At 39.2% G+C, this 16,526-nt stretch overlaps 1 protein-coding gene across 1 annotated transcript in view; it reads left to right on the forward strand.

Annotated features, from left to right (window-relative positions):
* LOC140316714 (A disintegrin and metalloproteinase with thrombospondin motifs 16) overlaps positions 1 to 16,526 on the forward strand; it is a 52,736-nt gene that overhangs the window by 20,312 nt on the left and 15,898 nt on the right. The window contains exons 7-15 of the mRNA XM_072394651.1: positions 288 to 447; positions 2,379 to 2,484; positions 3,009 to 3,146; positions 7,028 to 7,181; positions 9,896 to 9,991; positions 12,407 to 12,555; positions 14,356 to 14,528; positions 14,686 to 14,816; positions 15,137 to 15,260. Of these exons, the coding sequence (XP_072250752.1) occupies positions 288 to 447; positions 2,379 to 2,484; positions 3,009 to 3,146; positions 7,028 to 7,181; positions 9,896 to 9,991; positions 12,407 to 12,555; positions 14,356 to 14,528; positions 14,686 to 14,816; positions 15,137 to 15,260 (1,231 nt within the window). The remainder of the gene's footprint in view (positions 1 to 287; positions 448 to 2,378; positions 2,485 to 3,008; positions 3,147 to 7,027; positions 7,182 to 9,895; positions 9,992 to 12,406; positions 12,556 to 14,355; positions 14,529 to 14,685; positions 14,817 to 15,136; positions 15,261 to 16,526) is intronic.

Genomic DNA, 16,526 nt, shown 5'->3' on the forward strand with positions numbered 1-16,526 from the left:
GATCACCCCATATCACCTATACACCTCTAAACGTCCCAACAAAGCAGAGTGGGCTTTTTTTCATGAGGATGGCCTCAATGCCTTCTGTTTTTACTTGAATCTCTTGAAATATGCAAAAGCAAATAGATCCAGTCACTTCATGAAATGCTTACACAAAAATCTTCAAACTGATTTTAAAGATCACGCAAGGATTCCTAAATTTGCAATAAATGTGGTAGCAACGCCTCCCTTCCATTAAGAAAATGTTGTTTTCAGTTCTGCCACTTTTTATCTGTTTTACGTCACAGGATGGCTTAGTGATCAACCACCATGCTGATCACACACTGAACAGCTTCTGCCACTGGCAGTCAACCCTTGGAGGCAGAGAAGGCCGACACCATGACCACGCCATCCTTCTCACAGGACTCGACATCTGCTCTTGGAAGAATGAACCCTGTGATACTCTTGGTACGTCTTTGTTTGCCCTTTTTATTGCCAAATGGCTCAAAATTCAGAGAGGAGTAGATCATTAGTATCTGAAATTCCGAGACCTAAAGAGTCCCAGCAGATCCAAAATAAAGCAGTGACAGTGAAATAACGATAAATGAATGAACACATTTACTGACTGACGTATGGTTGCAGTTGCATGAGACTTTGTATGAGCTTTTTCAGATTCTATATGAAAAAAATCTCAAAGTTTAAATGTATCACTGTGTCACTGCTGGTTGCAGTGACTCTAAAAGTCTTCAGTTTTTTGTTGAACAAAAGTTTTTGAATAATTTATTTTATGGAAGCATGTGAGGCTCATGTTGAGAAGACAGGAGATGTGCACACCTGGCTAAGATTTTCAGTCCGATTGCATTCTTTGTTTCAAAATACCCGAGTTGAGCAAATAGTCACGATATGATTATTGACAACAAGGTACACTCTGTGAAACCAGCTTGTCACAGTAACTCTGCCCTAACATTGTCTGGGAAGGTGCTGCTGTCACACTGGATGACCGAGGATGACACCAGCAAACCAGATGTTTAAAAAAGATCTGCAGGTTTCCTGCTCCAGTGTCACAAATTCCACATCACTATATTGTGACATGGAAAAATGTGAAGTTTCAGAGCAGATGCAAAGCATTATCTCTGATGTTTTCTCTGAAGTCCCAGAACATCCAAAAAAAATACTCTTTTGCTATTGTATACAGTAAAGACACCAAGCTTCACTGGCTTTTAACACACCCACTAACACACCTAACAAACTAACAACAGCTTGTTTGTGATAATGACCCTTCAAACATATTGTTGTCTTCCACACTGTGAGAAAAAACTTCCATTTTGTGTCCCAGAGACACGGAGACGCAAGCACGCACACACACACACACACACACACGAAAAAAAACACACTCTACCTTCAAACCACAGTTTTGACTTCAAAGTCTTGAGGCTGGCATTAGCCTTAATCATTGCTATGAGGTCTAGTTCAAAGGTGTATGAGGGTATGTGTGTGTCTGTGTGTGTGTGTGCAATCATATTAGAGTTAGTGCTGACTAATTCCCAAAGGTGCAAAATAACGTGGTTGTTAGTGCAACCTGTCATTATATAACACAGTTTATTTGCCTTACCCTTACAGCCCTGTCCCTTAATGTTTTCACCCATATTTCAAAACCGATATATTATATATGTCCTACCTCATTCCTGACACAGAATATGAACTGAATGGTGGTTCTCACAATCAATCTGCCTAGTTATGTTAAATATCATTACTCACGTTAGTTATTTACATGGGAACATTACTTCAGGGGTTTTTGCACTCTATAGGGAATGACTTAAAGTAATAAATTAAGCAAAACACAAGGCTAAATTCTCCATGAGACACTGGGACAAAAAACCTTAAGGGAGGGCCCCATGAGTATTATCCTTTTTGATTCACAGCCAGGGGTACCTTATGTGTGTGTTTGTTGAGGAGAAGCAGAAGGAGAGTGGACAGAGAGAAGCACAAAGAGAGCTGACCAGTAAAAGGGAGTTTAGAAGAGAATGAAAGATATGAGAAAGATGTGAGGACAGCTGAAGATTTTCTAAATTGAAGTAAAAGGTAGCAGGGGGACTTGAGAATGTTCCCACAGAGTCCAATATTTCATCAAATAGAGGGATTTCCACTTATTGCTATCCAGTGCAGTGTTTGATGTGTCTTACACATGCAGTCCACAGACAGTTCACGTTAGTGTGAGATCTTTGTTTTTACTTTTTATCATTTGTTAGCATTGTGGAGTTAAATTTTATTCATTATCAAGAGTACATACAGCTTGACCGCATTTATTGTAATTAAGAAGCACATTGGATATGTGTTAAAACTGTTAGAATAATGACACTTGATGTAAAATCTGAAAATATACAACACTGTTTTTTCAGGCTTTGCTCCTATCAGCGGGATGTGCAGCAAGTACCGGAGCTGCACCGTGAACGAAGACACTGGCCTAGGTCTAGCATTCACCATCGCCCATGAATCAGGACACAAGTAAGAGTTTTCATGGTCTCACATGATATTAAGAAGGGTGAAAAAAAAAATGTTGATGTATGTTCATATATATAGCTCTGAAAAATGTGCACAACGTGCCAGTGAAGCTGTTCAAGGATTAGTTGAAAATCAAATAACAGTGTCAATAGAAATATTCCATATATTTTTATTTTATTTATATTTTTATATTTTTAGGTTAGCAACCCTTGTCACTTAACATAAAACATAAGAGAGAGCAAGCGAGCTAAGACAAGTTTAATGGTAAGAAATGTGGATCCACGCAAGGGTTTGGATGTCAAAGTTGATCAAAAATAGAAATGCACAAGCGCTTGACAGTCCACAGCCTTATTATCATATGCATACGCACTGCTTATAATGGCCTGTTTTGGTCTTGAATTTCAGCATTCATGACACAATACATTCAATCAATTAGTAACTTTTCAAATATACATTTCTACTAAGTATTATGTGTATAATTTTTGGCCAACATAAGAAAATCCTTTGTGCGCTTCTTCATCCTCCAGTTTTGGCATGGTCCATGATGGTGAAGGCAATGTTTGCAAGAAGTCTGAGGGCAACATCATGTCTCCCACATTAGCGGGTCACAACGGTATCTTCTCCTGGTCTTCTTGCAGTCGCCAGTATCTCAGCCGCTTCCTAAAGTAAGTAAACCTATTTTCTAATACAGCTGTTCTTTTGTTGTGGTGAACAATGCTGAAAAATACTTGATTTAAGATGCCCTTATTGTTAATGATGACATTTATGAGTATGACTCTTAAAGAATCTTTCTAAGTTCTCAGAACACAAGAGCTACACCATGTGATCTTGATGAGAATTGAGTAAATCCTTGTGCCAACCCTTGTTATGTGCTCATGCAAGAGATATAAAACATTGCATCGGTTTATCAAATTAAATGATTTAAACTGGCACCGGCAACACTGAATGTGCATTGCATTTGCCAATATTTTTACTCATCATGTGTTACTGATGCACGAGCATGTGTTGTAGAAAAACATGTCAGTAGTAGATATATCTGTTAGTAAAGCTGCCATGATCCGGACAGTACCAAGTGAGTAACTGCACTTGTGTTGCAAGTGTTGGACAAACAGGACTATTCTATGTGTGTGTGTGTGAAATAAGCTAATATACATACCAAAGCAAGCATTGCAACTTTTGGTTTAGAGACATGTGGCGCTGCTTTTCTCTTGAAAGTGCTGTTTTACAGAGAGAATATTTATGACGTGTTGAGCTACGTGTTGGTGAGCGTTTTCAAGCGAGAAAACTGAGTGTGTTTGTGCAGTGACTGCTGCATTTCCAAACATACAGCCTGCTCACCCAAGCGAGAAAACAACCATCATGACCACAGCGTCCATATGTCTGCCTGTGTTCCTAAGTGTCTGTTAATGCGTTTTGTGTGTGTGTGAGTGAGTGAAGGTGTGTGTGTGTGCTTGAAACAAGATAGCCCAGTGTCAGTGCCCTTCACTAAATTTACCAGTGTGTTAACTGAACTGTCAGGTCTCCCCTCTCAGAGTGGTGGAGACAGACAGCGTATTTCCTCGCTGAGTTATTAGAGCTGGGATGACCTCAACCTTGTTAGGCCTGTCAGCCTTATATTAAACTCCCATCACCCCTTGAGGCCACGTGGAGTGGATCTCTGCACCACTGAAAGCCGGGGTATTCCTCCTGTACGATTAGCGAATTCTTGTATGTTTTCCTAATTGCAATTAACAGAATTTTACAACATATAAATGTTCTATTTGTCTTACTGAATTAACTGAGATTCCTAAATGTTTCCTTCATGTGCATTGGATAGGAGTGTTGTCTTAGCCAACAGAGTTTACAACACAAACTTCATTTTTTTCAGTCAGCTTTGACATGAACAACGTGTCGGTACTATATGTGTGTAGTCAGATGCTTCATTTAAAGTCTTTGTTGTGAACGAAACCAAATTTACATATACTTAGTTGCTCAGTTGAAACTATATTAAACTGAATTCCTTTATTCAGATCAATCAAATTGCCTTATTTTCAGTGACTTGCCAATAAGTATGTTGCATTCTCCGGACCTTAGAGATGGGAGGTCAGAACTCAAAATTTCATCATTTTCCACATTTTCCACGCTTTTGATGCACATAGAAGGATATTTTTTAACAGTCAGGTAGTTTGAATTATTTGAAGAAAAAGGTGATGAAAAGTTCCCAAAACACATTTTGAAAGATGTTTTTTAGATCAAGTTGTTGTTTTTTTGATACTGTGTAAACTGCCTTTTGGGTACTAACATCAGAAAGGTAATTTGACTTAACTTAATTTCCAAGGAAATCTCTCTTTTTCTTTTTTTATTTGATCTACAGTTGCATTTACAACCAATAGATTTTAGGAATTTGATTGCTTTGGGTTTGTTTATGTAATTGATATGATAAGACTAAATGTATCATTAAAAATTACACTTGAGTTATTTTTACTTTGATTAGTTCATATGAAGCCCCTCTTGAGCTATTCAGAACCTCATACATGTAAGTTCTCTGAAAGCTCCTAATCAAGAGTTAAATTTGAAAGCAACAAAAGCTACTTGCTCACAGATTTTTAATTTTGAGTTTTATTTAAACGTTTGATAATTACAATCTCTACTTATCAAAAAATAGCAACACAGTGCAATCAACCACTTTAACTGTGGTGTACATTTTCTGGCATTTGTTTATGTGACAGAAGTGATAGCAAATATCAGACACCTAATTACATGGCAACATTATGTCCCATTAACATTGGAAATGTATTAACAGATTTTAGCCCGTGTCCAACAATAGACAATTAGCACAGCTTAGCGAAGATCATTTTAGCTTAGCTTAGTCTAAATATTGCTAACAAAAGTCACAGTCAGTCTATTGTTTAACAGTTCCCACAAAGGTTTTACTTCTATATAAAACTGTAGCCCACAAAGACTGAACTGCATAAACAACACAAGCTGACAGCAGCTTGTCGGGAGTAGCCTAGCATAGTATCTCCATCACATCAACTTTTACACTTTTGGTTTTGCTGAGGTGAAACAAATTGGGAAAAAACATGCTTAATTTGATAGCATTAGAGGTACAGGTAGGCAGACATTTTCTCTCTTTGGAGTGGGCCATGCAACTACAGCTGTTTCACCCAATCATTATGCTAAGCCAAGCTAATCAGCTGCTTGTTCAGGCCACATATTCACTATAGATTTGAGCATCCTCCTCACTGATTGCAATTAGTCCTAAAGAGAAGGTGTTTCAAGGTGAGTTCACTGATCCTCTTGACAGTCTCACTGTTGGAATTTGTAATCAAGACCTTTGAGGGTTTTCCCCTTGCCACATAACAAGATTTTTTTGAATGATGGTATTGTGTTTCATGCACCAACAAGCCATGGTTGTAATCAAAAGCCCAGTAATTTCTGTCTGGAAGAGATTAATCAGGAGATCTGCAGGGAATCCTAGAAAAGAATGGGTCCTTTTCACATCCCTTCTTCATTTGTATCACAAGCTGATGATGATCTTGTGTACGGTGCTTACAGCTCACACCTTGGGGAAAGAATTTTCTTTTTGAGCCTGTTCTGGTGCCATCAGTGAATATAAGCTCCAGGAGAATTTGTCATGAGATATTGAGAGATAAGGTGCAGAAACTGGTTTGCTATTTCTTATTGCGTTTGCAGGCATTTTTATCCGAAGAGCTTACTTATGCACCTGCATATATGTGTGATTACATTTTACATTTAATCTGTTTTTCAGGAATCATTTTATATAAATGTTGTAGGATATCAGAATTTTGCACATGCATAACAGCCATTGTTCTCTGTAGACACATAGGACCTATAAAGCAGTGGAATATCGTACATACACACGCAGAGGCACACATTCACTCTGGTAAAGCAATTAGGACCACTCACTAACATAATGAATCATTCCAATTTTTGCCTTTTCGTGCTATTTTCACCATATTTTTGCATTATATTCCCCAAACTGCAGTATTAAAACTGTAAAACATCTCTGTATAATAACCAGTGATATCAGTTTACAATGGAAACCCCCCACTGGTGGAAGGATATGAGTGATATGGGCAAGGACTTTTTATGTTTGTCATAATTGAGTGTCTGATGCATTAAACCGTCACTCTCAAGTTTTTGAGTTTGACAACTTGTTTTGTTACCGTGGCAACACTTAACACTTGCCCCAGTGTTGGCAGGGAACATGTGGATGCTCGCTGTAGTGGAATTTCTGTGCTCACAGCAGGGAGTCTTTTATTCCAGCAACATCACATGATGGCAAAAGCTACATTTCTATTTTTTGTGAGAATACTCAATGTATATATGAGAAATTTCTAAAGATGGCTATTATAAATGTTACGATAATAACACTCTCTTCAATCTCCAATCCCCTGTCCACTCCTGACCTCAACTTGTCTCTCCTTGCTGCTTCCCTCCACTCCTCTGCTCACCCTCTGCTTGTATGTACTTCTTTATTCGTCCTTGTCTTGTTCACTTTCTAAACTTACTTTTCCTTTTTACCCCCTCTCCTGCCCCCTAGTACTGCCCAGGCTTTCTGCCTTTCAGATGAACCCAGAGCGGTCAAGGAGTATCAGTACCCTGAGAAGTTGCCGGGCGAGTTGTATGATGCAGACACGCAGTGCAAATGGCAGTTTGGGGAGAAGGCCAAACTCTGCACCCTTGATTTCAAGAAGGTAAAAAGATTTTTTTTGTTCGATCCATGCAGTGATTCTCCAAGAAGCTTTGTCAGCACAACCACATCAATCTAATGTATTACTTCATAGAAAAAGCAAAGAATTTGAAAGAGGGATGGGATGAATGAGGTAGAGGAGAAAAGAGAGAAAACAAGGAAAGGAAAAAGCAGATAAATCATGTTCTCATGTGCCTACACACACGCAAACAACAGTGAGAGTTATAATCCCATCCCAGAAATTCTCAGTGGGACAGATGACTAAATATACGCTGGAGCATTGCCAATGGGAATCTCTCCTAATGACTCTCATATTGTCTCATTACTGCTGATGTTGCTGTTTGTTCTACTCTGATAGATATTTTATGCAGGATTTTTATTTTCTATTTTCATTTTATCAAAGCCATATGGATCCAGTAAACTTGGTCACAACACCATGTTTGAAGTTGGTAAATTGTTTGATGATATCACAGTGTGAGTCTGAGTATGTGAAACTTTGGCTTACCAGCTCACTGTTGTTAATTTGCTATTTTAATGCTCTTTAGCGCAGTCATGATATTAGCTGAATAGGACGCATAATACATCTCCAAATCAGAATAAGTTGGGACGGTATGGAAAATTCTAATCTAAAGAAAATTATTCTTACATTTACATTGACTTTTATGTAATTGCAGACACTGCCTTGTCAGTGTCCCTTCATTTGTTAGAATATGAAAAATGTTAGTTTGAACTCAACTCCATCTGTAGTCTCAATGCGGTTACAGTGGTTGTCTTTGATCTCTTTTCATAGAACCAGTTTGTGAGCCATGACTACAGATATCAACACAATTCTTTCACATTGGTGCTCTTTCATCTGGGACAGCCCATGACTGCACAGTGTAATCCCCGACTCAGCCGTGTATAGTGAAATCATACAAACAATGTCAGAATAAGACATGTTTACCTCCAGCCTGACAGAAATGTTAAGCTTCAACACAACAGAATATGGCTGGTCACAAGAGAACTTTAAGTAACTAATGCAATATATTTTAGTGATGCATTGGTTTATTTTGGTTCTTTCAAGATATTACTATTTCTGTTTTATCCAATTTTTTTTCATGAAAAAGAGTGAGAAACATTTTCCATGTGGGATAAAGGCAGAATTAGTCTTGCAGCCTCTTGGAATGGCCAGCTGATTCACATATGCACATGTGGGCCATTCACTTCCCAAACAAATTCTCTTCAGGGTCTACGGCTGGTAGGGGCTGAAAACCGGTTAGCCTTTAACTGGGCTATTCTGATCTGCATCCCCTGATATCAACAAGTTGCTGTTATCTGTCCAGTACTCTGAACACCCAAGGCCAAATAGTAATTCAGTGTTTATATTGTGTATTACTTTTACTTGCAACATGACACAGAACTACAAATCCAAGCTGCTGCTGGTATGAGGCTACAGGGAACAGTTGCATTGAAATAAATTGTCCGTTTGTGCTTTTGGATGCCATTGTACAGGCAAAGCTTAAACTAAACATAACATTGAATTGCCAAGTCATAAGCAAATTCTGTACTTTTATCTGTTATGTTGCCACAAAACCCCTTGCAGATAGACTATGATTGTCCTATCTCATTGCTTGCGATCAGAAATAGCGTGTGTATTATATTTAAAACCACTGATCTGAGAAACAAATCTGATTTAGCAACAGTTAGTGATAAGCCTAAAGTTTATTTCCACGATAACATATGCTTGTGTGCTTGGTTGCAACAAGGTGCACAGGAATGCAGTCCCCCAAGCAATCATCAGGCTCATTGTCTTTCCAAACACTTGTGACTTTTATAAAAAAAAAAAAAGCAGCCTTTGGCTAGCTTTTTCAATATAAAATATAGCTGGAGGAGACACATGAAATTCTTCATTATGTATGTAATTAGATAGAGACAGGTTCCCCTAGATATTGGAAAAATTTGTTTGTGGATTTTTTTCTTTCTTTCCCAGGTTGTGTCACACTCACTCCATCATCTCTCGCTGTCTCTGTCCGCTCTGTCCATTGCTAACCCTTGCTGCCATTTGTACAGCCACAAAAATCCTGAGCAAGCAAAACAGCTGGACAAATAGGCCTTGGGATGAATTCCATGGTGGCTCTTGGCAGCAATGAGTTGAGGCTGAGATGCTTGTCAGCATCTGCACTGAGTTGTGAAAATCTGATATAGCCATTCAGATTGTAGTGAGGAGTGGACATGTTGAAAAGTAGCAGGCCTGTGATTCTCAGACAATGTGATTGTTTAAGACGATGCCGAGAAGCACAGCCATGACATCATGTAAGCTTGGTTAGCACCCTGTTATCTTTATGTACTGTGACTGTTTCCCTATTTCCAGTCTGAAGATGCCTTGTCTGTTAGGCAAGTGTTTATGATATAATTTCTTCTGTCACTAATAGAAACAATAGATGTGTCTCTAATGGAACAGATTTAGCTTTTTTTTCTCCTGTTTTTCAAAAATGTTATTATCCTAGCTACTGAAGCATAAATGTTTTGGAGATGCACAATTGCTACAGAGGGATAGCTTGCCAGAAGATCGTAATTCAGACGATCTCTGTTTCAGTAAGCTTTTTATCAACAGGTTTTAATGGCTCCCAAGAGACAAAACAACAGTGTTATGAATTATCAATCCTCCAGATGTTTTCAGCTGCTGCGGGTAGGATCCTGGTCATCTCCTTGTCTTTCTTTTTTCCTTGATTGTTCCAGGATATCTGCAAGGCTCTGTGGTGCCACCGTTTTGGGAGGAAGTGTGAGACCAAGTTCATGCCAGCTGCTGAAGGCTCTGCCTGCGGCCCCGATATGGTGACTTCACACGTGTTTGCATGTTTTTGTGTGTGTGCATGTGTTTGTATGTGGCAGAGGGGGTTTGGTGAAACACTCACAGGCTTTGTCACTACAAAACTGCCATCACAAGATGGCCTTTGGAATTACTGTTGGGTTTTTTTTGCCTCTGAGGCGATGCAGAGTATCGTGTTTTCAGAAAAAAAAAAACACGTTCTATTCAGGGGTTGAAGGTTGCCCTTTAGTCATACTATCAGAAAGATAACTTTTGTTCAATCTTAGCTAAAGGAGATAAAAGGTACTGCCATCAATGTGCCTTTGGGAAAACATGTTTCATCAAAATCAGGGCAACAAGTTTTTGTTTTTCTTGCCTGTACACTACTCCATGGCAACCCACGAGAAAAATCCACAAGAGAAAGGCACCAAACGAGAGCCTCTGACACACATTTCTTCTAACAGAGCAACACAAATCAGTCAAGAACATTAAAAGTGACAGTTTCAAACGTTCTCCGCTTAGAATTAATAGTCTGATTTGAGAGTAAATTCTCCTTTTGACACGACTTGGCCCACATTTTTTTTTCTTTCTTTTGTCAGTGTACTGCTTAACATTATGAACTATGTAGTATTTAGTAAAGAATGGAGCTTGTAAAGAAAGATGTCTCACACAGAGAGAAGCACATTCCTCCTCCAGAGGATACCACAGACCTCTGAGTCAGTAAATTGCATGAACAAAGAGCGACAGTAATTTATATAGCAAACAGGCTAAAATGATACCACAATGAAAGCAAAGTTTACTGAGCGTTTTAGTGTTATATAGTGCAAGTGCTTCCACTGAGTTTTGCCATTTCGAGACAAAAGGCTTGAACTGAGTGACACTGCACTTCTTTTAACATACACCACTGTCCTTGTGTCCCAGGGTGAACTTTTAAATCGACTCATTAGCTTACTTTGGGTTATTTTTGAGTTCATTTAAGTGCAGTGAGAATAAATTCCCTGGTTTTGTCAGAGGTATCACTCCCCCCTTCTCTTATTTTACCTCAGGGAGCAGCTGGTTTGCTGCTGATGTGGCAGAAATATGCCATTGGGATTGGGGCCAAAAAGCTATCTATGTTCCTTATTTATGCTTTGGTTCCATCCTTTCTTCTTTCTAGACGGTTCTACCTCAAGGCTCACTCGCCTGACAGCCCATCATCTACATTTGCCTCTCAAGATATTCAACTTGATAGTTTAATCTCACCCTCTCCCTAAGACAATTCGCTGAACACAATTACAGACTCACACAGGAATTTGTGGCACTCTGCTGCAGGGGGAAAACATGAGGGGAAATCAGCTGTTCTAGAACTCACTCAAAGACCACGAGAGTATTTGCAGAGGGGTGTTTGTCTGTGCGTGCGTGTATGTGTCTATGTGTGCAGGCATGAATAAACAATGACAACAAAAACAGCTGAACACATACCCTACTATCAGTAACCGTGCCTCCGAGGACTGGCAGTGCACTGTGAGTGTGTGTTTTCAGCTTGTAACATTTTGAGTGAAGTCCTGCTCAGTTTGAAACTCTTGATTGCTTGGCTGGGTCATGACTCAGCCTTTTGCAAATCATAATGAAGAAATCCCTAATTCAGGGGTATGAGGCATGCTTGCCTTGTAAGATGTTTGGTATAAGTCTAAGAAACGACGCCCGCTAAATTTAGCTTTATTCCACTTCTAACTTGTCTTGTTGCCCCACTGAACACATTTGGTGGTGTTCAGTGTTAGAAAGCATTTCAGTCAGTGGGGCCCTAAAAAAGTGGTGTGTATTCTGTGGGGGACCTCAGTGAAACTCCTCTCTGGAGAGCGAAACTGCCACTTGTCAAATTCGGGAGAAAATGGAAAAATGTTTTATATAATTTCTTTTCTCCGACTGAGGCAGAGTTTGGACATAAATCCAAATAAATGAGTTACAAAAGGCAGATACAATGCTGAATTTGGTTTGGAAAGGCGACAAGTCCCTTGGAAGATATTTATTTTTTCATTTTATGTCTTGTTTTTGTTTTTTTTTGGTCAATAATGAAATGCAGCATTGGCTTGTAAACCGTTGGCAATAGAATTTCAAGCTGACCTATGTTTTGTGTTTTCCATTTACACTGATTTTGCAAAAAAAATGTAAGAAAATAATGCTGTGGGAGACTGTTTCCACATTTCACTCAGCTCTGTACTCTGGGTGATTAATGTTCAAGGTTCAGAATGAACAAAACCAGAGTTTCGTTGATAGATTGTGAACAGGTGTGGCCCACAGCTTTTTTTTGCCTCTTCTATGATCAGGCATCATAAAAATGATGAAAGACTAAGTCCACTGGAAAACCAGTACGCTGTATGACACACCATCTGTTTGGGCTCCCATTCTTTTCCTTCCTTCTCTCGCCCATTCATTTTTCTTTCTTTCTTTTTTATCTTCAGTGGTGTCGTAGGGGCCAGTGTGTGAAACAGGGCGATGAGGGCCCGAGGCCTCAACACGGTCACTGGTCAGAGTGGTCATCGTGGTCAACCTGCTCTCGAAGCTGCGAGAGTGGAGTCACCTATCGGGAGAGGCAGTGCAATAACCCCAGGTAAAGAAATCCGCAGTCAAGGTCGCCGATGAACGCTCACTTCAGTGATTGGCGGTACGAACGCTGCTTGGCCAAAAGAAAAAAAGTCCCTTTCACTGGAATTTTGTTGGAACACGTTTGATTACAGCACACATTCGCCGTGGCCTAGTTTGAGTAAGCTAATGGAATGTCCCAACATTCATTTCCGTTCAGAGTTACATTTTTCGCCAAGATCTTGTATTGGCGATGAAAGAGTCGGACATGTGCAAAGTCTTCTCAAACACATCCCAAAGTTCCTCAATGGAGTTAATGTCTGGACTCTGTGGAGGCCAATCCATGTGTGAAAATGATGTTTTATGCTCCCTGAACCACTCTTTCATAGTTTGATCCTGATGAATCCTGGCATTGTCATCTTGAAATATGCCCGTGCCATGAAAGAAAAATATCCTTTGATGAAAAAAAAAGTCAGTTCAGTACAGTCAGATAGTCAGATGACTTCATTCTTTGGGTAAAAAATGTTGCTTGACTCTTTTTTTTCCCTTTTTCTCTAGCCAAGCTATGTGTGAGAACTGTCCAATATATTAACATGTAAATATCTGTAACCAAAGACCACCACCACATGAAAGCTCTTAAGTGTGTATGGTAATGCTGGACTAAAGCCAGGAGGAAATTGGCTTACCAGAAGCACTGGAGACAGTAAGCCTGTTGTCTTTTAGTGAACCGAAGCTAACTTTTTCTCACCCACATTCAGAGACAGTTTTGTCACTTGTTTACACTGAGGTAGTTCTCTTTCCTTTTCTCTGTGTCTACGGATTCAATTGATTAAGCGCATTATTAGTTAAAGAGTTTTAGAAGTTCCTGAAAGGGGTTTTTCACCTTTGGATGAAACAAGGTGAGCTTTTTATCCCTGTGACTGTATCCCTGTGTCTGTATGCTAAGCTGGGCTAACCTTACCATAATCCAGAGAAGTGTGACTGGTTTATGTATCTCTCAATAGAATATGCAAAAAAAAAGGACTTTTTTCTACTTTGAAAAAATATATATCTTCAGCCCTTCTTACTATATTAGCTTATCACACAGAAAAGGCCAAGATTATATCAAAACATGCTATCAAACTGGTGAAGATCCTTCACATCTGTTATTTCATCACTTATCTGTTTATTTAGTCCCCTACACATCCATCACTCAAGATTATTTGTACTGTCATTCAGTCGGGCGGGGGGCTCTCCAAACCGCCGGAACCTCCTCTTTATCATGCCAAGATCCTGACAAGTGGTAGGCTAAATTAGACAGAGAGTGATGAGGAGAAAGAAATATAGGGGAGGACAGATGGTGTTGAAGGGGTAGGAGTACTAAGAAAAGAGAAAGAGTGAGGCAAAAAAAAAAGCGAAAAGGGAGGAGTGAGGCAAGATTTCAGAGAGGGGATTAAACATGTGAAAGATAAAATGTAGAGATATGGAAGGAAAGAATCTGAGATTGAGACAGAGAGATAAGTGACACTGTGTTTGGGGGGCCGATAGAAGGTGATAGAAGAGGTTTTTGGAAACATTGCCTGAGGACATACACCTGCGTTAGGAGAAGCCTCCACAGCAACACGTTCACTCACAGAGGGAGATATACTCATGTATAAGTCATGAAAGGACAATGAAATTCCCTGTTCTTTGTAAAATAGCATGTCAGCGCAAGTATATAAGAATCCACAAGGATATTATAAACAGAATCAATTAAATACTGATATCACACATGTGATAATGACTGTTGTGCAACAAAAGGAAGATAGTTTGGCCTCATTACATGTGGTTTTTTTATCCATCTCGGCAGACCTGTGTATGGAGGGAAGTTCTGTGAGGGCTCCTCCAAATCATCCAAACTTTGTAACACGGTGGATTGTCCCCCCAACACTACCGACTACAGAGCGCAACAGTGTGCTGAATTCAACAGTAAACAGTTCAGAGGATGGTACTATACCTGGAGACCATACACCAGAGTGGACGGTGAGACAGTTGTTCAAATTCATTTCCAGAATGAATCATGATAAGACAAAACTGTAAAAGAGAACATTTATTGAAGCCTTTACCACTTAACTCTGTAAAGGTAATGAACCGTTTCCATATTGTCTCTGGCCCCTGCGGTTATTTTCTTCTCTTCCAGATCAAGATGTATGCAAGCTTTACTGCCTTGCTGAAGGTTATGATTTCTTCTTTGCCCTGGCCAGCAAAGTTAAGGATGGGACACTTTGCTCAAAGGACAGCTCCAATGTCTGTATTGATGGACTTTGTGAGGTAAGTAAAAAAGAACATGGATCTTAAAGTTTATGGAATAAGTGCTAAATTTTCTTTTTTTTTTTACTTCAGTTTTCTTTTTTTTTCTAAGTGATCTCAGTGAGGTCTGATGCTCAGCTAAACTTTGAGGAAGGATTAAGCAGAACGCAAGATAAATTGACACCCTTGTTGTGTCGCTGTCTCACAGCTTCTTTCATTTTCATGAAAAATTCATTTTGACCTGTCACCACCACCACAATTAATGTCTGGAGTTTTAAACTGTTGTCACGTAGTATGACGTAATACTGCATGTTATGAATATAGCTGCCGTTTGTCCACAGAGAGTGGGCTGCGACCGTGTTTTGGGCTCTGCGGCTGTGCTGGATGCTTGTGGTGTGTGTAAAGGAGACAACTCCACCTGCAACATCCACAAAGGACAGTATACAAAGCAGCATTTTACAAACCGTAAGTCATGAAACTGATCTGAAATTGTTGAATAGACTAGTTTTGATGATTTTAAGCTGAACTATTTTGAAAAGCTTGTGTTTTACTCATGTGCAATCCCAGTACCAAAAAAAGGTTGGGACACTGTGCAACATGTAAATATAAACAGAATGCAACAAGTGAAAAAGTTCATCAGTCAAAATTATAGTCACAATAGAAGATTTGATTCTGAAAGTGAGACATTTTACTATTTAATTAAAAATGATCAGTTCATTTTGAATTTGATGCCATGCCGTGTCTCAAAAAGTAGAGATGAGAGCAGCAAAAGGCTGGAAAAGTAAAATGGAAGTAGAAATTAACAGCTGGAGGAAGATGTTACATCTAATTACTTTAATTAGCTAAATGTCATTAACATAATTGGGTCAGGGTTTTAAAAAGAGTACCTTAGAATGGCAGAGTCTTTCAGAAGTAGAGAGTCCAGATGTTCAGCAAAAAAACTGTATCTACAAATTGTGGAGCAATTTCAGTATAGTTTTCCTGAAAATTACTTCACCTTCAGTGCATGTTATCATCAAAGTATTTATGGAATCTGAAGGTATCTCTTTGTGCAAGGGATACGGGTTAAGATCAAAATTGGATGCCTGTTATCTTCAGACCCTCAGGCAGCACTGCATTTAAAACAGGCACGATTCTGTCATAAAAAGCATGAGCAACTTGGGCTTTCCAGATATCATTGTCTGTGAACACAGTTTACTGTGCCATCCACAAAGGGGTGCATTAGTGTCTATGGAAAAGAGAGCTTGCACATCTGAAAAGGTGTCATCAATGCTTGATGGTATAAACAGAGCAAAAAATGTTCTGAAACCCAAAGTGTTACAGAGAAGACCGGGGACTCCTGTGCAGCTAGTATCAATCAAGAATGGGACAACATTTTTTCTTCTAAAGACCCACCAACTGGTCTCCTGAGCTCACAGACATTTACTGACAGTTGTTAAAAGAAGAGAGGATCCTATACTTTGGTAAGCATTACCTTATCCCAACTTTTTCGAGACCTGTTTCTGCCGTCAAATACAAGATGAGCTTAGATTTTTCATGAAATAGTGAAACGTCTCACTTACAACATTTGATATGTTGTCTCTGTTCTACTGTGTATAGAATATTGGTTTATGAGATTTGCAAATCCTTGTCTTCTGTTTTTAATTTTCACTTTACAGTGTCCCAGCTTTTTCAGGAATTAAGGTTGCACTTCCATCAGTATTAAGTAGTTTAAGTAGTCCATCAGTAGTT

This window comes from Leuresthes tenuis, unplaced genomic scaffold (assembly GCF_036924035.1).
Source record: "Leuresthes tenuis unplaced genomic scaffold, fLeuTen1.0.hap1 SCAF_10, whole genome shotgun sequence".
In the NCBI taxonomy this organism is placed as follows: Eukaryota; Metazoa; Chordata; class Actinopteri; order Atheriniformes; family Atherinopsidae; genus Leuresthes; species Leuresthes tenuis.